The following is a 20,981-nucleotide window of genomic DNA, read 5'->3' as shown; positions in this document are numbered from 1 at the left end:
TCTTTTCTCTCCCATCACTTAGCCATTTACTACACCTTGAATTAATATGCACCGAGGACCTGGTATGAGCCAGGAGGTGGCCAAACACAAGAACACAGCCTGCAAGCTTCCTCCCACCACAGTGTAGTGCCGTGGTTCTCAGCCAGGGGCGACTTTGCCTGCTGGGGACATGTGGCAATGTCCTGGACACTAGTTGTCATAACTGGAGGAGAGGTGCTACTGGCATCTAGCAGGTAGATGCCAGGAATGCTGCTCAACATCCCACAGGACACGGGACCGCCCCCTCAACAGAAAATGACAGAGCCCAAAATGTCAGCAGTGCTGTGGTTGTGCATCTCCACCTTAGTGGGCAAGACATGAGCGAATATGGCCGGGCAGCCTGACCAGGTCTGGCTTCTGGAGATGTCCCAGGAAGCAGGGTTAGAGAGACTGCTGGTTTAGTATGAAGGCAGGGAAGGGGGATCCCGGGGGTAGAGGGAGATAGCCTGTGCAAAGGCCCTGAGGCAGGAGCATGACATGACCAGGGAAAGCATCTAAGGTCAGTGTGGCCTGGTGAGCCCGTGCAGGGCGCCAGTATGGTGGGAGAGGTCAGCAAGTTGCCCAAACTTTGGAGGCCATGAGGAGAATTTGGTTTTTTATCCTAAGAGCAGAGAAGTTGCTGAAAACTATGACTCCAGGAAGGGACGTCGTCTGATCTGCCCCTTTAATAGGCCACTCTGGGGGCAAGCGTGGACACACAGGGCCAGGTGGGGAGGGAGAGTGGTGCCAGGACTGGGAAGGTGGGACCAGCAGGTGGGTCCAAGAGATACGTGTGGGGAGAATCAACAAGCTGTGCTGATGAAATCCAGAGGGGCAGGAGGCCCACCAGAAGGCTGGGGGTGCCACCTGCCTAGGTGGGAGCACTGAAAGAGGAGCCTTCCATCCAGCCAGCACCACCCCCATAGACGGCTCTTTGTCCTCCAGGTGTGGGACCGGCCCGCGAGGGAGGTCTGTCCTGCCCCAGCTCCTGCGGGCGGGCTGTCCTCTCCTGCCTCTCATCTGGCCCAGCCCCCAGGGGCGGACGCTGCCCTGCAGACTGGCACTTTCTGCCCATCCGTCCGTCTCACCCAACCCTGGCCTCATTCCATCCAGGGCACTGGGGACCCCAGGAGGGTCTGGGAGGCCTTTCTGAATGAACACAGGGAGGGACCTCTCAGAGGGGCCCCTCCCCTGGTCTCCAGCGCGGCTAGTCTTCCCCGCGTCCCCCTCGGGTGCCCAGACCTGACCGGTCCCAGCGCTGTCAGTGCCGCCGCGCCCACGCGCCCCTCGGGCGGCCTTTGGCCTTCCTACTTGCCCCTCCCGCCACAGTGCCGCTCCCAGGCTGGGCTGGGCCCTCGTCCACCCAGGGAAGGTCACTGCTGTGGCCTCCCTGGCCCCCCACCGGCTCCGCTCACCGGGCCCCTGGGTCACCTGCCGCACCCAGCCCGGGCCGACAGCAGAAGGCCCTCACCTCCGCCGCAGGGCTTGGAGCACGGGGACCACTTCTTCAGGGCCCACTCGTAGCCCACGGAGTCATCTTCCAGGACGTTGTTGTCGTCCACGTTGAGCGAGTCCTCGTGGATCATGTACTTGTAGGTCAGCGAGACGCGGGCGTCCCCCTGTGGGATGACCTGTGCCCCCGCGCCGTGACGGTCTGCGCCCTCCCGGCCCGAGCCCGGCCCGAGGGCTGTACCGCGCAGCCCCGCGAACACGGAGAACACGGGGGCCGCCATGCCCGCAGCGCTCGTGGAGGGCACCCAGTGCGAGGCCACCCCGGCCCGCGGCTTGGCAACGCTGAGGGGCACATTAGACCGCGGCCGTCTCCGAAAGCACACAAACACGGCCCTAAATGCCCTGTGAGGGGCCGCTTCTTCCAGGGGGACACCCACACAGGTCGCCGAGCGCCACTGGCGTGGCCGTGGGGACCTCACCCGGCAGCCGGGAGGTGGCTCTCAACGCGGAGCGGCTGCTGACGCGGGCCGATCCCTGAGGGCCTCCCGGGGCCTGACCCAACCACCTGCGCTCCCCTGGGCGGAGGGGCTGAAGGACCTGAGCCTCATCGGTAGGCTCTTAATTTTTTACAAGTAAAATATATTACTTATACAACTAAAATTAATTTTTAAAAAGTGATTAGCCAATCAAGGCCCCTCTGCCTTCTCATCACCAGAAGAGCCTGTGGTCTTGGACTCAGGACACCTGGGCCCAGTCCCTCTTGGGGACAAAGTCCCTGTGACCTGGGTCTGGCAGGCTACCCTTCTGAGCCCCATGGGTCCTCCCAGGGCGTGGCAGGGTTTGGACGTGATGGCAGACATGGAGGAGCAGGATGAAAGGTGGCCGTGAAGGTCATGCAGAGGGGGAACCAAAACCCTTACAGGGGAGTCTGCCTGAGGTCCCTCGGGGGTCAACGCAGGGCCCCGGCTCTTGGCTCCGTCTGTTCCTCGCTCCGACACAGAGGTGGAGACCCTCGGTCCCAAGGGCAGGCCAGAGGGGCCGCTCAGAGTGTGGCCTGCCCGAAGGCGCAGTGACGCTCAGGCTCCCGGGCAACCCCCCATCGCTTCCCCAGTGGCCACCTGCCCCGACCTGGGCAGCCAGGAGGCGGCAGGCCTGGCTCCTGCCTCCACTTACCAGGATGGTAATGGTGCCATGGAGGGGGCCCATGGTCTGCAGCGTCTCCCGGCCGTCCTCCTCCCGGTATTCCCACTCCACTCCCATGGCAATAAAGGACTTGGGGTCGGGATCCACGCCATTCTCTTCATTTAAAATGAACTCGCCTGTCTCCAGGTTCTTGATGGCTGAGAGTGGGAAAAGGCAGCCCCAGCCATGATCGCCCAGGGCGAGGTCAGGGCACCGGGGGACGCTGGCTGGGAGCAGAGCCCCTCGTCTCGCCCAGCTGCCCTCTACCAGGGGCCCAAACAGCCTTGGGAGCCCGCCTCGCCTTTTGCTGCTCAGTGGAACTAGATTTCCCTCCACCATGCCCTTCTGGCCGGCCCAGGGCCCTTTCCTTGGTCTGCTCCACAAGCCCTGAAGGCACAGGGGCGGGGGAGTGGCTGAGCCCTCAGGGGCTTCCCTGCAGGCTACTGCAGCACCCAGCAGGCACTCAGAGCTACCGCCCTCCCTGCCCCGGCCCCCGGGTGCGGGGGATCTGCTGGACAGCAGGCTGCAGGGCTGCGGGCTTCCTGCCATGGCGTGGACATATGTCCAGCTGAAAAGCAGGGTCCCCCCACCCCCTCGGTAACTGGGGCCTGGCCTGGGTCCCCACCAGTTGCCCATACCCCGGAAGACGTCTGACCTGACTGGGGGGGGAGACATTTGGGCCACTGGGCATCCACGAAGAGCATCTAGGAGCTGAGAACCCAGCTGTCAGGGAGCCCCACACTTCCCAGTGTGGAAGGCGGCTACTGGGGGCCTGCGGGGTGATTTCAGGGGGGCCACAGACAGGGCACGGAGACCACGGGCTCCCCGAGTGAAGAAACGACTCCCTGAACACGTCTCCTATGACTCTGTCCTGGTCACGGAGAGTCCCCAGTGGGTGCCAGTAGGCCCTCAATTTGTCACTAACCCTCACTCCTCTTGTGCAGAGAGGGGACCTGGGACTAGTCTACTAGCAGGAAACACGTTTAGGTAGAAGTGTCTTTTTTTTCGGGAATCAGCTTTTCTATTTACCTTCCATTTAAGGCAAGTGGTATTGGTTTTAGATTTTGGGTGGTAATATAAAGTTTCCTCTTAAAACAAGGAAGAGAGAAAAATGCATGTTAGAGATGCTGTGCCTGATACGTGTTGTCGGTGAGTGCGCCGGATGGCAGCAGTTTGGGAGCTCCTGACCCAGTCCAGCCTCCAGGGCACAGGGAGGAAGGTGGGGCCCAAACTGGGGGAAGGGACTTGTGCAGGATCCCGCCAGGGACCGCAGGCATCACCCTCTGACTCTGGCCCCACGACCACCTTGGAGGTAGGGCCCAGATGCCTTTGGGGAGGAGGGAAGCTGGGTGAAGCCCCTGCGAGGGTGGGGAACAGAGAGCACAGTCCCGAAGGCAGGGGCTGCCACATGGGAAGGGGTGCCCAGAGTCAATAGAATATCCAAATTTTCAAGGGATGTCCGAAATCCCTATTCCAGGTAGAATCCCTTGAATTTAAAATTAAACTAATTTCAATATATGCAAATACACCGGGAGCCTATCCTCCAGCGGCCTCAGCGCCCTCTGGTTGGTGCTGGGGGCGCTGCCCAGCACTCTGCTGCTTGCAGACCCTGCCCGCCTTCCAGTGGGGGGGGGGGGGGGGTCTGTCTTCCCCCTTGGCCTTGAGACGGGAGGTAGAGAGTCACCATTCTATGGGCTGGGGGTGTGGCATGTCTTAGACACAGGTCCGTCCACAGTGGCTGCTCTGTTCTCAACCCCTGGCCTCTCCACCAGGAGGTGACCCGGGGAAAGGTCCACCAGGTGGGCTGAGCCAGGGACAGGCCTCTGACCCCGGGGCACTCTGCCCATCCCCAGAAGAGCCAGGCTGTGGAGAGGTGACCTTGCCTGTGCTTGGAGACTCACCCAGGTGGTGGCTGGTGGCGTCTGCCTCCTGGATAAGCAGGTGTCTGGCTCCTGCTGGGATCTCAAACATCTTGATGTAACCTTTGTTGGGATGTAGGGAGACAAAGCCAAATGAGGGGAGAGGCTGCCCGAATGTGGGCAACACATGGAGGGCCTGGCCCTTGACGGCAGTTCCTGAGCCCCAGTGTTCCGTGGGCTCTGACTGCCCTCCCAGATAGGGGCCAACGGGAAAGATGCTGTGTCTCCACAGCCCTTCTGCTCATCTTCAAATCCCAGGTGCTCCTGACGGAGCCTCCTCTACTGAAAGCTCATGGGAATCCTGTGGATGGCCCTGGAGTCACGCCCGGGCCTGAAGCTAAGACGCCACATGTAGGAGGGAAGGCCCAGCAACTGCCTGGCCTCCCTGGACCTCAGCCACTTGATCTGCAAACTGAAGACCCTGGAGCTCTCGTGTGGCAGGTGGAGAGGGTCAGCTGCTGGCACCTGGCACCCGCTCTGTGTGGAGTCCCACACGCTTGCTCCATGGCCTTCTTCTGGAAGAGGCAAAGCCAAGCGGCTTCTCTCCATTTCAGACAGAGGCGGGGCAGTCAGTGTCTGCAGGCCCAATTGGAGGGCGGAGGGCCAGGTAGAGGCACAGCCCTGGAGTGAGGTTCCCCCAGAGGGCTGTCTTCCCAGAGCCCAGATCTGCCAGGGGACTCCAAGCTCCCCAGGCCCATCCCATAGCCCCATGGGGGACAGACCTACCATGCCCTTAGGCCCCAGGCTGCACTGACCAGCCCAGGCCCGGGGGAGTCCTACTGACAGCCAGTGGGGGTAGGGGCTGAGGGGCAGGGAGCAAGGGGCCCACAGGCAGCTGGGCAGCCCTGGAGGGCAGGGGAGGGGTGTCCTCCTGAGGCCTCTCTCCTCAAATCAAGTCTTCTAAGACCCACCCTGTGTGCCTATATCCCAGCCTTCTCTGCCCTGAGCCTGAGACCAGAGCCCCCAGTCTCCCTGTTCCCCAGCCCCCTGGAGCCTGGCTCAAGCTGTCCCTGACTTAGGATTCTCTATCCACCTCACACTCCCAGACCACCCCCAGAACAGTCTGAACCCACACAGAGCTTCAAGGACGGCTTGGGGCCGGAGGGAGGAGCGCACTCACCAAGCTTCTTGGGTGAGCGTGTGAAGGTGCCCTTGACGACTTTGCAGTGGCTGTTGTCCCCGCCGCACACGCCGCACTTGTCCTCCTGCTTGCTGGAGCCGATCACCCCGTCACAGCCCACCTTCTGAGGGGGCAGGGTGCAGTGTGTACGTGAGACCCCCTCCCCACTCGGGCCCTGGCCTGACCCGCGCCCCTAGGCCCCAGCACCTGTTCCCTCTGCGGCCCAGGTCTGGGCATCCCTTTGCCGTTCCCAACGCAAGGGAAGGAGACAGGGCTTTGGAGCAAGGCAGATCCTGTGTGCCCACTCACTGGGGACCCACCAAGGACAGCCACTCCCCCTCACTGGGCCTCATTCACTCATCTGGACAGTGTGACCTCAGAGGGTCCTGCACAGCCCAATCAGGGCCACAGCCAGGACTGTCCTGGCTCACGTCCCTGTCCTCCCAGGGCAGCAACAGAGCGCAGCCCAGCAGTGGCCCCTGCAGGCTCCCACTTGACGCTGAGGCCTGGATGCCCTGCCCGCTCATGGCCCCAGGAACATAATGTCCTCTTCCGTCTGTCTTCAGGTGTCTGGACAGGAGGTAACAAAACTTGGTGGGAACACTTTTACTTTTATTCTCTCCACTAACCTTCTCAACACTGCCCATTCCAGTAGCAAAAATTATTCCACACTGAGCCAGGATGTTCCTGTGCCCTGGGCCTCCTGGCAGAGGCAGTGATAAATTCAGGTTCTTTTTCTCTCTACAGCCCTGGCAGCACACCATTCCCAGGGCCACGGAAGCTCCATTAGGAATAGCCCCTGTGTGTCGATGGCCCTGAGCACACTGCCTGAGGCCACTTTCATACCACTAGCCACACTCACCGCTCTCCTAGCTCAGCAGGGAAGAGAGCTCTTCTCTGAGCTTGCCTGCTCTCCCTGCCTGTCCTACAGTGCACCATAGCATTACAGATTTCCCTCTTTGCCCTGGCTGCCAGGGAGCTCAGGCTAATTCTCTCCTCAAGATCCTCCTACCACCTGCTTCCTCTCCCTTTGCTCTTTGGTTTCTGACTTTTGTCTTATAAGGACCTTTGAGGGCAGGGGCTCTAGACCATGAAGGGGCTACAGAGCAGAGGTTCATGCACCTTTTTTCTTTTCTTTTTGGTGAGGACGATTGGCCCTGAGCTAACATCTGTTGCCAATCTTCCTCTATTTGTATGTGGGACACCACCACAGCATGGCTTGATGAGTGGTGCATAGGTCCACACTCAGGATCCAAACCTGTAAACCCTGGGCCACTGAAGTGGAGCGTGCAAACTTAACCATTGTGCCACAGGCCAGCCTCCATGCGTGATTTTTGAATGTGTGCATAGAGTTTAACAATCTTTGGGTTTTATTGACCTATATGTGATCATAAGCCTTTGAATCATGTTTGGAAGTGAGCAGGGTGAAAAACAATCAATAAAATGAAATGCTCTTTTTTATTTTAATAATTCCTGAGGAAAAAAAAAAATTTAGCAAAGGAAGGCAATGTGATAAACTGTCGGGGGGAAAATATTGGTCTTTTAAGGCACAGAAGCCTGGGCTGAAATCACAAATCTGCCACTTCCCAAAACCAGCACGTGTCACCATCACAGTCAGGAGGCCTGCCTGCCACCCGGAGGAGGGTTTCACACAGCCACTTTTGTCTGGGCAGCGGTGGTCGGCTCATCTCTGAGCATCCAGGCCAGGCAAGTACCGCCCCGGCTCAGGCACATCTGTCTTTGGCAAGCGTGGACGGGCCTTCAGGAGACACCGTGTGAGATCTAGCGGCCTGAGCTGGACTAGCGGGAATGTGGCACTGAGACTTTAACTAAGTCCAAGAGGCCAATGGAGCCCAGGGTCCTTCTACTGGCCTGGAATCTCACTTTAAATATTAAATGGGTTAATGGGTCCGAGGACAGCTCAGGTTGGGGATGCCCATGTGTCCCCAGGCAGCTCTGCATGGCTGGGGCTGGCCATCCCCATGAACAGAGGAGACTGACAGTGTGATCCCACTTGGGTCCCAGCTGGGTTGGGGGAGGCGCTGGCAGTGAGGCTGCAGGGCTGCCACAGGGAGGGGCGTGGGGCTGGTAAGGCGCTGCTCTTCTCCCTCCTGATCTGTGACAGCCAGTCGGCGAGCTATGAGATCAGGAAATATGCTGGCTTATTTCAATTTTTCCATTTTTCATAGCAGTTTTTAGATGACATATTTGAGAGCATGTCATTACTTTATCAAGGTTGTGGATTGTGCCCTTTATTAAAAGAAGCTATGGGCCACATTCAATTCTTGATTCTCTTGATTCCTTGCTGTGTGTGTACGCTGTGTGCATGCACCTTTATTCTCCTGACACATCTGCTATCGCTTCACTTTTGACCTTCCCGAGTCATTGTTTTGATGTTCTCTAAATTGACAGCATCCACGAGGGTATTGCTTTTTGACCCAGTATTAGATTCTTTTAAAAGAAGAGTTTCACATTCCCAGGCATTGTTGGGACTCATATATTTCATCTCACTACTGCCCATGTCTTTTGTGTGTTTTTAAATCTTTCTTTTCTGTCTCGTTTGTTTTGTGACTTTTGCAATATGATCATACACAGTCATGCGCTGCACAATGATGTTTTGTCAACGATGCACCGCATATACGACTGTGATCCCACAGGATTAGTACTATAGAGCCGAGCTCTACTGTCTGAGTTTGTGTGAGTACACTCTGTGATGTTCGCACAGCGACAAAATCGCCTAAGGACGTATTTCTCAGGACGTAAGTGACACATAACTGTATATATTTTCTACTTATGCAAAAATCTATCATCCTGCTGTTACCCATTAAAAATCACTATTACTTAATGAGGCGCTTAACCAGTCTTCTCCAGTTGCCAGTGTCAGGAGCAGAGCGATGGCCCTGGCGCTGACAGGGTGCGTGAGTGCTCTCACTTCTCTGTCGGGTTTGCAACCATCATCACAGCTGCCATGAAAAGCAACTTCTACTACTAAATGTTTTCCATGCTGACAGCCTATATTAATCATGTTTGAAAATTTTTTCTGTGTCTTGTGATGCTGGCCAGGGAGAGGCTGCCCCTCCCAGGGCAGGCCAGTTCATAGACAGCAAAGGGCTATGCTGGGAACCCACCTTTCATAACCAAACCAACAAATGCCACCAACTGTCCTCCTCATCACCTCTCACACAAGCCAGTATTTCCCCTGCCACTCCTCCTAGGCCAGGCACCCGAAGGCTGGGGACCACCCCTATAGCCTGGAGTCTACTGGAATTATTCACAATGGCCGATCCTCAGCCTCTACCTGCCCTACCTTGCCTTTCCCACGGAACCCTAATGCAGGCTCGGACCTAGTTCCCTGCTCCTTTCTGCCTCCTGACCAAATCTGGCGCTTCCCCTGAGTGGCCCTGCACAGCACAGTATGCCCCCTTCTCGGGAAATGGAAGCAATAAATTCTTCTTTCAATGGCATTGGTCTCTCTGTGTTGTCACCCAGTTGCCTCCATAACTTAAAACCCTGCGGGGACAAAGGAGACACTGCTATCTTTGTTTCGGGGTATTGGGTTTCACCATCTGAGCAGACTGTGTGGCCAGCCTCCCTGCCAGACTCAAGCCAGAGCAGCCTCCTCTTGGCCATTTGCCGTGTTGTGGAGGAGCCTCCTTCACTCTCACTCGGCTCCTACTGAAGCCCTGTGAGCGGAGAGAAGCCCTGAGGGCACCCAACTGCCCAGCACCTGCCTCCTTGTCTTCCAGCCTCACCTTCCTCCTCCAGGGCACCTGTGGCCTTCTGCCAGGCTCTCTGCCAGAGACATCCTGAGGATGCCCACTTCTCAGGAAGGTGAGACAGAGGCAGCCTCGGTGACACCTACGGTCAGTCCTGTCTACACAAACTCTACAGGGGGTTCCAGTTGTTTCTAGGGAGTCTGGCAGGGGGCGAGTCGGTGCTCATGTTATTATCATATACTGAGTTGTCCCACAGTTATTTCTTGTGACAGCCTAAGATTGAAGCCAAAGATGTAAGAATAATGGAAAACACAGCAGGGCGTTTCTACAGAGCCACACCAACGAGACAGACAGTGGGCCACCCTGATCAAGAATAAGCTGTCTGGGGGCCGGCCCTGTGGACAAGTGGTTAAGTTCACGCACTCTGCTTCGGCAGCCCGGGAATCGCTGGTTTGGGTCCTGGGTGTGGACCTGCACACTGCTCATCAAGCCATGCTGTGGCGGCGTCCCGCATGGAAGAACTAGAACAACTCCAACTAGGATATACAACTACGCACTGCGGAGGAAAAAAAAAAGAAGCAGCTGTCCAGTGCCCAGTGGAGTGCAAGGACGTGGCAGTGCCTCACAAGCAATCACCTGGGGAGCTCGTGAAATTCATGCTCCCAGCCCAGCCTTGACCTGAGTCTCTCAGGTGCAGCCCCCAAGCTCCCCCGGTGACTTCAGCCACACCAAGTCTGAGAACTGCTGGCACAGGGAGGGGTAGGCCGACATTTGCTGAGAGCCGGCCCTGCGGCAGGTGCTGTTCCAACACTTTGCATGCTTAACCTCAGCAATTCCTCCCAACAACCCCAGGACGCGGAGTCCCTGGGCCGTGGCGGCGCTCGTGGCACTCACCCTGCAGTCCCCACGCACACAGAGGCTGAAGGCGTCCTTGTAGGAGCAGCGCGTCCCATCGTGCACCATGCGCTTCATGGCCACCACCTCCCCGGTCTCCTTGGACTCGCAGTAGAGGTGGCATCTCTCCTTGGCTGGAAGGGGAGCGGCGGGGGGTCGGCGAGCAGTGCCAGCCGCACCACTTGCCTTCCTTCCCTAGTTCACTCGAGAGAAGCACCATGTGAGGGAGAAACTCCCAGGAGGGTGTTCAGATGGATTCCTGCCCCCCCCAACCCGTGCCCCCCCCCCGGGGGAGGGGACCCCCCCCCCCCCCCCCCCCCCCCCCCCACCCCCCGCCCCATGCACCTGCCCTGGGGCAGGCGACCACCACCCCTTGTGTCACTGTCTCAGGGCCTTGGAGCTTGGGGCGTCAGATTTAGGAGGAGCTTGTCCCAGCGGAGCCAGGCTGTTATAGGTGCAGCAGTGTCTCAGATCCCCAAGGCCCCGCCCAGAGATCCCGACACAAGGAAGCAATGGCACATGGCTGTTTTCCAGGTCTTCGCCCGAAGACCCTTTTCTGTCGCCTTCTCTGAAACCCTGAATAAGGCCAGATGCCCCTTGATTCAGTCTCGGGTCCCTGGCACCTCCCCATCTCAGCATTTTCTGAGGTCCTAAAACACACTGGGCCATCATTTGACGAGCATCTACCTTGCCCACCAGATTGCAGCCTCCCTCTGAGAGGGAGGGCCCTGTCTGCTCCGGCAGCACCTCCAGCACTGAGCAGGCCGCGGCCCCTGCCACCCTTTCCTGCCCAGTGCCTGGAAGGGACAGCAACTTGTGTTTAGAATGCCATCATGAAGGGGGTGAGGACCCGAATGGGGTACGAACACTATCGTGTCGGAGTTCCCGGACTTTTCAGCCCAGGAACCAAGGAAGGCCTTTAATGCTGCCACCAGATCCAGTCATGCTTTCTGACACTTGGAGCTGAGAGCTCCCGCTGAGAGATGAGAAGGCTAGAGGCGGCCTGATTCCTCGGCAGGGTCCACCCCAACCCTGAGATGTCCTGACCACAAAGCCCCAGCCTCGTCCACTGGTGGTGACTGCGGGAGCCTCCAGCAGGGCCCTCTCCCAGCACCCTGGGCCAGGTTCTTCCTGACTCCTCTAACTGCAGTCCTGCCATGCCCCGGGCCCCAGCCCAGGAGTGGCCCTGGCAGCCACAGGGGCCAGGGTGGGCTCTGCTGGCAGCCCAGGGTGGCCGGCAGCCTTGCCCGTGCAGCCTCAGTGGGAAGGGACGCGCAGAGTGCCCACTCGGCCCCCATGCCAGCTCACCGTCCCGGTGTTCGTGTGGCAGCCAGTGGTGCTGGGCGTCGCCATGCGGGAAGTACAGGTCCCACTGCCGGCACTGCTCCTCGCGGAAGTCGGCCAGGGCGTCGGGGCAGTCCTGCGGGTTGCAGAGCTGGAAGTCGTAGCCGAGGCCGGAGCAGGTGCGGCCCCCGTTGGCCGGGCTGGAAGAGGAAGCAAAGGCCTGCAGTTTGGTGCCACCAGGGAGAGGCCAGCACTTGAGGCACCTCTCGTGGGGTTCAGGGGCGTCCCTGAATCTCAGAGGGGACGCTCTGCTGAGTGAAGGGACCTAGCCCGGCCCTGCCCCAGCCACAGGCCCCGCCATCCCCCGCCTCCCAGGCCTGAGCATTAAGTAAGATGGGCTGGTCATGTTCCTCGGGCCCGTGGGAAGGAGCATCTTCCAGGCCCCTGGGCCCCCAGCTCCCGCTGCTGTGACCGTGAACCAAGAGCAGGCTGTGACCGGGTGTTTAGGTTCTGCACCTCCACCCCTGGCCGTAAGCCCCAGGATGGAAGAGCTGGGTGAGTCTCCTCTGCATCCGGGCCTGGGCCTGTGCCTGACACATGGCAGGAACTCAGAGCAATTCTGAAATGGTGGAACCCCTCAGCACAGGTTCTTCACAAGCGGCAGGCACACAGTGGAGTGCCCCCACCAGCTTCCCCAGCTCAGAGAACGCAGACTGCGTTTCTGTAACTCCCTCACTTCACTGAGAACACACCAGTCCACCAAGCACTAACCCCACAGCAAAGGCCGGGCTGCGGGCCAGCAGATGCCTCTGGCAGGCAGGGTGGTGGGACACAGCAGGCCAGGGCCCTGAAAGCAGCTGGGGGCCTCTGTGTCGCCATCTGCCAGGTGTGGCAGAGCCGAGCAGGACCCAACACTGCACCTGAGACTTGGACAAAAGTCGTGCTCTGCCTGCGTCATGGGGTGGCTGCTGCTGCTGTGCGCTGCAGAGTGGGGAAGAAAGGAGTCGCACCTGTGAGGCCCAGCACAGAACCACGTTCTCGAGGGAAGCCGGTGGAAACAACCAGTTGGAGAGGAAGAAACAAGAGACCTCAGTGTTTGGTGGGGAGGATGAGGGAAACGGCAACTTTGAGATTTACACCACTGATCACTGATGGGACCACAGTAAATGACAGTACAACAAGGGCATCACCAGAAGGGGGTGCAGGCCTGCGCGCAGGTGCGGGAGCCCAGGGGCATCTGTGCAGCAACAGTCTGGGAAATAGCAGGAAGGAGCCAGGCTGTCCCTGGAGCTGCTGGCCAGCCCAGGCAGGAGGCGTACTACTTCGAAAGGAAATCTGTGCTAACTCCACAACTGAACGCAAGCTGGAGACCGGGGGGGGGGGGGGGGGGGGGAGAGCAAGCGAAGAGCTAGACACTAGAGACTGCAGTTGTGCAATCATAAGAGTTGGGGGGAGCAAAGAACACGGAGGGAACTCAATCCAGTGAGCAGGCGGCCGTCTTCCCTCTGGCCCCAGTGTCACAGGAAAAGCCAAAGAGAGCACAGGGAGTACGAGCTAAAGATGGGCAGTGTGAGGTCCAGCTGGCATCACCTAGAGAGCGCGTGAGAGGGGGGCCTGTGGGGCCCATGGGGGTCACTGACAAAGAGGCCACGTGGAGCCTGTGAGCTCTGAAATGCTCTGGGCACTACAGCCGCGTGTCTCCGACTGACCCCAGTGTAAAGGAATGAAACAACGTTACAGCTCTGCGCAGCCGCACCCCTGCCGACAGCCCCTGACGTGGAGGGAGCGCTGGCAGTGGTCGCCCCCCACCCCCCCGATCCGGGCCTGACGGGCTTCATGAACAGACGGGCTCACAGGCAGTCTTGGCAGCTTTGCTCCTGTCACTGCTGTGCCTGTCCCTTACTACCACCACAGAGGCTGGTTCAGCAGAGGGGTAAAAACTACCTAGAGGGTGCAGGTGGGGAGACACAGAACATGGAAGCCCCCCAACCCTTGAGCCAGGCCAGGCCTGAGGGTGAGTCCACTGGACCCCAAAAGCCCAGTATCAGGCATGAGGCCCAGAACCTGTTAGGCCAGATCTGCTCACTGTGCACCTTGGACTCAAGTTCCTCCATCCGCACAGGAAGGAGCAGCAGAGACCAATCGCGTCGCTCAGTCAATCTCATCCTGAGAAAAGTGTAATAGCCCCAGGGGTGCTTGAGGGGACCCAGCGGCAGGGCACGTGGGCCCCTTCCTGCCTCTGGACCTGGCTGGGACAGCGGCCCGGAGCCCTCGGACAGGAGTTGGTCAGAAGCAGGAGAAGAGTTCTCCAGGCTCGAGCTGGGGCGGCCGGCCCCAAGCACAGGTGTCCCTGAGGTGTGGGCTTTCCCACCTCTGGACCCTGGGTCATGGGTCCCTTCCCCACCCATGTGGACTAGAGCCCTTTCCCCAGAGGGGTGACTGCCGCCCCCTCTGGCTGCCCAGTGGCCAGTTCAGGATCTGGCAAGAAAAAGTACAGCAGCCTGAAGGAGCAGAGCGCCGGAGCTGCCGCAGAGACCGGGTCGCAGCCTGTCTGGACAGGCCCCAGATACCTGTGGGGCTTAAATTTGGGGGTTATAGGTGCCTCTGAAAAGCTGACGTGAAGCTAGAGACCTGTGTCCCCCAAAAAACCACACACGCACAGAAAGTCACGGACACTTTCTGCTGAGACTGGCAGGGGCCAAGAAAGTGTGATGAGCCTGTGGCTTAGGGCTTAGGGCCCCAACTCAAATATCTAGGGGGTCCAGGTGGGTGGAGGAGGTGAGTGAACATGGCTGGGTGGGGCTGCCCATGAGAGGGCAGCCTGAGTCACCCACCAGCCTGTATTTGGGCCTGACATTGCTATGGCGCCCAGTTTGGAAGGTGGAAATCTGGTTTGTTTTTTTATGTGAAATTCCAAATTTTAATACTTTCATGTAAATCAAAATCTTTAAAACACTAGACAGCCCAAAGAAAGAAAAAGGGCACATGTCTCCCAGTAGCTGAGGGGACTCTTCTGGGCAGGTGGAGGAGCAGCGCGAGCTGCCGTCTGGGGGGTTCTTCCTGCACACCAGGCCCTGTTCACATCACTGTACGTGCACCCACAACAACCCCACAGGGCAGGCTGCCTGAGGCCCAGGGTGCTAACTGAGTCACCTGGGCTGCAGGTGCCCAGGGCTTGGGCCCTCTGGTTCCCGCCCACCCGCCATGGGCACTGAACCAGGCAAGGCCAAGGCCAAGGGTTCAGGCAGGAGTGGCCCCGGCATGAATATGAAAGTGGTGCTGGGCAGAGCAGTGGGGGAATGAGGGGTTTTTGGGAAGGACAGCACAGCATAGGCCCTGGCGCCTGCACTGGAGGCAGGACAGGGAGTGTGGGTAGGGGGAGTCTGGTGGGCATGGAGGCAGCCTCTCCAGGCTGTCTCTCTCCTAGGCAGCTGGGCACAGGTGGCATGTCACTGCTCCTGCCCCTTGCCTGATGGGAACAGCTGTTCCCCTGCTCAGTGTCCTGGGGCCCCAGAAAGCCCCCTGCCTTGTCCCCAATTCCTGGTCTCTGTTCCCTCTTCTATCCTTGGCACCCTCAACCAAGCAAGGCAGAGCGAGGCAGTGTTTAGAGTAGGGCACTGGCCAGGGAGGGCGACGGCCCCAGGCCGGGGGTCAGGAGGCCAGGTTTCCAGGTCTCCAGGGCTAGCTCAGCCCTCTGCAGGCCATGTGGCCAGGGAGCCTGAGCCCTCCCTTCTCTGAATCTCAGCTTCCTCCCAGGGAGGGTGAAGAGGGGCCAGGGCTGTCTGCCCTCGTAACCTCTCCAGGACCAATGTGTGGCCGGAGGGGCCCTGCAGGACAGGGGGCTAGCGAGGGGCCTCAGGGACTGCAGCTCCCACCTGGGAAGTTTGGGAAATATCAGGGCCAACTCACTGTGGGTTGTCGCATTGGCGGGTCCTGAACTTCACACCTGTGCCGCAGGTGCGTGAGCAGGAGCCAAATGGACTCCAGGCACCCCAGTTGCCGTCCCGTTTGAGGATGTCAGGCGTCAGCCAGATGCAGTGTCCTTTAAAGCAGTGCTGAAAGACAGACGGTTACTCCCTGACCCACCGCTTGCATTCTCCCCACTCCCTCAGCCTGCAGTGCTTGTGACGACCGCCTGGCTCTGGAGGCACGAGCCAAGCTGGCCCTAGATGCCCCCAGATGCTCAGAGCCCTGTCAGGAGGCCCAGGGAGGTGTTGGCCCACCCAGCTGGCCCCAACCACCGCCTGGGCCTCCCACCGTCCTTGGCACCTTGTCCAGCCTCCTCTGTCCCCCCAGCCACATGCTGCCCCACACCTGTCTCCAGGTGGAGACAGTGTGCCCACAGGGGACATTCATAAAGATGGAGGTGGCACATCAAGCCAGTGACTTCAGAGACATACAAGATCTACTTGTTTAAGTAAAAAAGGCGATTTAAAGGAAATATGGAAATGAAGGACAGGTGATATGCTGACATGGTAAAAATTCACGAATACAGTCAGTAGAACGCTGGGGTGCAGAACACAATTCTCCAGCTTGAGTCTGAGCACACTGCCCCTTCCTCCCACGGGGAGGAAGCTTAGACAATTTAGGGCCCACTTGAAGGAGAAAATTGCAAAATTAAAAATACAAATTAGGTATAAAATGGAATGTTGATTTAGAATAAAAAATACATCACAAAAAATTAAAAACTGACCAATATCGCAAACAACCAAAAACAGAGGACAGTGATTTTTTTCAAATCGATTGACTGACACAACTTTTCTGCAGTTCTAACGGGATACTTTTTCATGACCTCTTTGTGTAACAAAGAGAACCAGGGAAAAGGCAGCTAAGATCCCTCCTGGACTCTGAGCAAGCCTCAAAGACTGGCAACACCCTACCCCGGTGAAGGGTCTAGAATTTAACCAGCGTCATACTGTAGATAAGTTGTACCCCAGGGCATTATCAAAAACAACACAGCAATCAGTCAGCAGCTTGTGAAAACTAATTGATTGTGATACCAACATTCAACAGAACAGCCAGAAGCTTAGTAGGAAGATCAGAGAAAGAGACAAAGAGAGCCTGGCTAATTCCACTGTCCTAGGGCCGTGTGGGGGGTCGGGGGCTGTGAGGCCAGAGTGGCTGTGCACTTGCCCAAGGTTGCAACCTTCTCAGGGGCAACATCAGCAGCTGCACACTGCAGGGCAAACAAAATTTACTGAAACAGTGCAGCCTGGGAAGGAGAATGCAGAGAGCAGCAGCCTCTGCAGTGGCTCGTGCGGGCTCAGGCTGGGGCAAAGGCAGGCCTGGAGCGCGCGTGGATCAGGAGGGGGGAGAGGCCTGTGTTAGGAAGGAAGAGGCAAGGCGGGCTCCCAAGCAGAGATGTGCACAAAGCAGGGGGGCAAGGAAGGGCTTGCTTGAGAGACAGAACCAGGAGGACACGTGGGAGCACCTCGGGCCTGGAGAGGGAGCACGGCTCCCTGAAATTGCACTCAGCGGCAGAGAGGTTGAGTGCAGGCATTTTCCTGGGGAGCGCTCTTGGATCAACGCCTCTGGGGAGAGTGAGGCATTGAACAGTGATGCGGCCACAACGTGGGGCTCCATTGATCCCGCTCAGAGCTCTGGCTGGCCCAGCCTTTAGAGTTGTCCCCAACCTGACTAGTCATTGGCTCTTGCTGTCCCCAGGCTGGGACACTGCCAGGTCGGTCTGACAGCCTGAAAGGCAGACTGTTCTTTTTAGGAAATGCTTGTTTAGCATTTCTGAACGGCTGTGGTCCTGGGTTTCTGTCCTCCACCCACCAGCAAGTCCCGAGCAGGTACCCTGGGCCAGGATGTGAAGATAAGTGATGTGGACTCTTAGGTGACTTGCCAGAGGGGGAAAGGATGGCTGAAGGTCACACCATGAGGAAGGAGAGACCCTGGGCTTAAACTCCTGTACCCAGACCTTGGGCTGGCCCTGTCACTCTGCCTGCCTGCCAGTTCTCAACTATGCAGGGAAGCGTGGGTTCTGACACAGAGGCGTCACTGGGTCTGTGCACTGGGCATCTATCTCTAAAACAGCCCTTCTAAGGAGTTTCTGAAAACTTAGGGTGGGCGTTGCTGCCCCAAGATGTGAATGTGAGGGATGTGCATGTGAATGTGAGAGCACATGAGGACTCTTTCCTGCCAAGACACACTGAGGCAGGAGCCATCGCTGACCCAGCTGGGCCTGCACTCCGCCCGCCACAGTGACCCTGGCTCACACAGGGAGGGCAAGGTCAGCCCAACAGCCCGGCCTGAGGGGCAGAGGCATGTGGGAGGACCATCTGTGCTTGGCCTGACCCTGCCTCTGGGGTGTCTTGGGCACAAGCTATGTGGCCACAGGGCATGGTTGTCTGAGAGCAGAGCCGACAACGCCTCCAGCACCCTGGACAGGGCAGCACATGGCCGAAGCACAGGAAGGGCTATCTTTAATTCAGTCCGTCCTTGTCTCTCTCCCACCATCTCTCCAGCATCCTGGGGAGCCAGGTGTGTTAACCATGTCATTTGTTTCCTGTATTCTGATACATCTGGAGCCCGCTGACCCTGGAGGGACTGCCCCTCCCAGGGTTCGCCAATTCCCAGAGATAGCGAACCACTCACTAGGGAGCGTGCTTTTCAAATGCAAAGCACTGAGTCCAGAGTGCACCCCCAACCACCTCTTCTATGGGGCTCTCGCGCTCCAGCCACTTGCCCTAATCACCCCAGGCAGCTCCTACGCCCTAGAGTCCCCTGAAGTTATTCAAATTATTCCTAAGCCTGCTTGCCCTGCCTCCTCTGGTCCTTTCTGTGGAAACTACACCTCCCCGCCTCCCCCTGCCTCCTGACTCACACGGTGCTTCCTGGTGTGGCCCCTCCTGTTGGGATGCATAAGGAACAGCTATTTCCTCAATGGCAATCATCTCCTGATCTGCTGGCTTTACCATGCCTCAAATGTTCTGTTAACACACTAGTCTTCAAACATCATGCTCGTCTCCTCTACGCTCCCCAGCCCTCCTAGCCTTGCTCTGCCCAGCGTGGTATTCCAGCCTGGAATGCTGGTCCCACTTTTGTCCACCCTTCTCCCAGGTGACTGACCAGGAAGCCTCTCTGAGCTCCCTAACAGGCCACACCCCATCCCTCTCCTCCCCACTGTGTCACCGCTGCCTCTGCACGCTCCTGGTCGACCCCCCAGACAGCGAGGTCCGAGAGAAGCGGAGTGGACCTGACACGTGCAATGAATGAATGAATGAACGACTATGGAGCTGAGTGACGTGGAGCCTCCTCAGCCTCAGCCCCAGGTTCACCCAAGGGCAACATGCTCATCTCTCCTCTCTCAGCCAGACCTGCCTGCCAGAAACCCTTGATTCCACGGCCCTCGCTCTTGCCAGCCCCATCCTCAGTGCTGCCGACGCCTACCCGGCCCCACAGTGCCACCCTCGGCGGACAGTGGAACTACAGGGCGGAGGGCAGCGGCTCCTCTGTGCTTTCTGCTTTCTCTCCAGGTCATCTCAGCACACAGAATATAGATACAGATTGTTCCATCTGTGGGAAATGGCGGAGTCACAAAACTATGAGTGAGCAGGGGTACGATGCGGCAGTGGAGGCCAAGAGGGGAGAGCGTGCTTGGGATGACCCTCTGTAGAGTGTGGACAGTGAGGAGCCCGGACAGGGTGGCTGTGGCCAGGGCGGCTGTGGCCAGGGCCTGAGCATGGAGCTGGGCACAGCCCGGACCCTGAGATGCTGCATCTGGTGCCCTGATATTTCTCTAACCTGGCCACACCTTCCCCTACTTCCTTCTCACTCCCCTTTCTCCTTGCCTCTGTGATTTTTCTTGCAGGAAAGGGATAAATAAAGGATGATTGTTCTCCAATATAAAATTACACTGCAATAATAAGTAAGATATCGAACCATGCAAACGCACACCAGCAGAAGATTCTGATAGGCCCCAGGAGACCCTCTTTCCCTTTGCCCCCACACCCCCTACCCCAAGAATGCTGATCTGGGTCAGCTTCTAACCTACACTTTTGTGACCCGGGGCAGGCTGAGCCAGCCGCAGCTCCAGCCCTCAATCAGCACAATGCTGTTTTTAATACATAAAATGGTGACTTTATTTACTGGGCTGAATGAACAAAGGGTCCCACCACCAAAAAAGAGTGAAGGGCTGTGGCCAGGCCAGTGGTTTCTGTTAGAAGGAGGCACTCTGGCTACATCTGCCCGCCTCCCTCAGCAGACCAGCCCCATCAGTCAGCTGGGGGTGCAGGCGTTCTTTGGCCTGCTTCTCCCAGTGGCCAGGGTTCCTGTGGGACGAAGGCCAGCCACACACCTCTGGACGAGCACACCTGTGCAGGTTTGCCTCCCACTGCGTCCACCTTCTCTCTGCCCAGGGTGGACTGGGAGGAAGTGAATGGGAGGGGTGGACTGCAGTAGGAAGGCACACTGAGCCAGTCTCACCCTCCAGCTCCGCAATTCCTGAGCTCCCCATTGGAGTTACAGCAAATGCTTCCAGGCCCTGTTCCCTCCATCCAGCTCCTGCGGGGAGGAGGGCTATGTGATCAGTTCTGGCTTCACCAGGTCCCTGGCGTATTAGCAACACCCCCCACCTCTGACTGGTAACAGTTCGTTAAGTCTGGGGGCACAGCTGAATCAGCTGGGGCACCCCTAAAAATACCAATTCCCAGGCCTTCAAACAAAAACATACACACAAATATTCATAGCAGCTCTATTCACAAATACCAGAAGGTGGAAAAAACCCAAATGTCCATCGATGGAGGAACAGATAAACAAAATGCAGTCTATCCATATGGTGGAATATTATTCAGCCTTATAAAGGAAGGAAATTCTGACACATGCTACACCACGAATGAACCGTGAAGACGTTACACTAAGTGAAAGAAGCCAGTCATAAAACGACACAAATCGTACGATGCCATTCATATGAAATTCCAGAACAGGCAAATCCATAGAGACTGAAGGCCTGTTAGTGGCTGCAGGGCTGGAGAGAGGAGGGGAATGGGGCGTCACTGCTCAATAGGGCCTCTTTTTGGGGTGATGAAAAAGTTCTAGAACTAGATAGTGGTGATGGTTTGCACATTGTGAATGTACCAAAAGCCACTTAATTGTACACATCAAAGTGGCTAAAACGGTGAATTTTACATTATGTGAATTTTACTATAATTTAAACATTAAAAATAAACAAAAAATGATTCCAGATGCTTGTTCCAAACCAAAATCTTCAGTGGACTGGGAACCTGCATCTTTAAGAAGCTCCGCCAGCGACTAAAATGAAGCAAAGTTTAAGACCAGTGTGGGGGACCTCAGGCGATGCGGGGGTCTTTCTGGGCCTGCCGTTGTAGTTCCAGGCCGGAGTCCTCGCCGCCCCACGCCGCCCCACGCCGCCCCACGCCGCCCCACGCCGCC

At 57.7% G+C, this 20,981-nt stretch overlaps 1 protein-coding gene across 1 annotated transcript in view; it reads right to left on the bottom strand.

The window, feature by feature from the left end:
- ADAMTS2 (ADAM metallopeptidase with thrombospondin type 1 motif 2) overlaps window positions 1-20,981 on the bottom strand; it is a 215,476-nt gene that overhangs the window by 21,987 nt on the left and 172,508 nt on the right. The window contains exons 11-17 of the mRNA XM_046667680.1: window positions 15,495-15,640; window positions 11,610-11,785; window positions 10,302-10,435; window positions 5,692-5,815; window positions 4,554-4,634; window positions 2,644-2,810; window positions 1,490-1,649 (exon numbers count right to left, since the gene is read on the bottom strand). Of these exons, the coding sequence (XP_046523636.1) occupies window positions 1,490-1,649; window positions 2,644-2,810; window positions 4,554-4,634; window positions 5,692-5,815; window positions 10,302-10,435; window positions 11,610-11,785; window positions 15,495-15,640 (988 nt within the window). The remainder of the gene's footprint in view (window positions 1-1,489; window positions 1,650-2,643; window positions 2,811-4,553; window positions 4,635-5,691; window positions 5,816-10,301; window positions 10,436-11,609; window positions 11,786-15,494; window positions 15,641-20,981) is intronic.

This window comes from Equus quagga, chromosome 7 (genome assembly GCF_021613505.1).
Source record: "Equus quagga isolate Etosha38 chromosome 7, UCLA_HA_Equagga_1.0, whole genome shotgun sequence".
NCBI lineage: Eukaryota > Metazoa > Chordata > Mammalia > Perissodactyla > Equidae > Equus > Equus quagga.
Note: the sequence above shows the minus strand (reverse complement) of the source record. Positions and strands in the feature narration are given on the sequence as shown.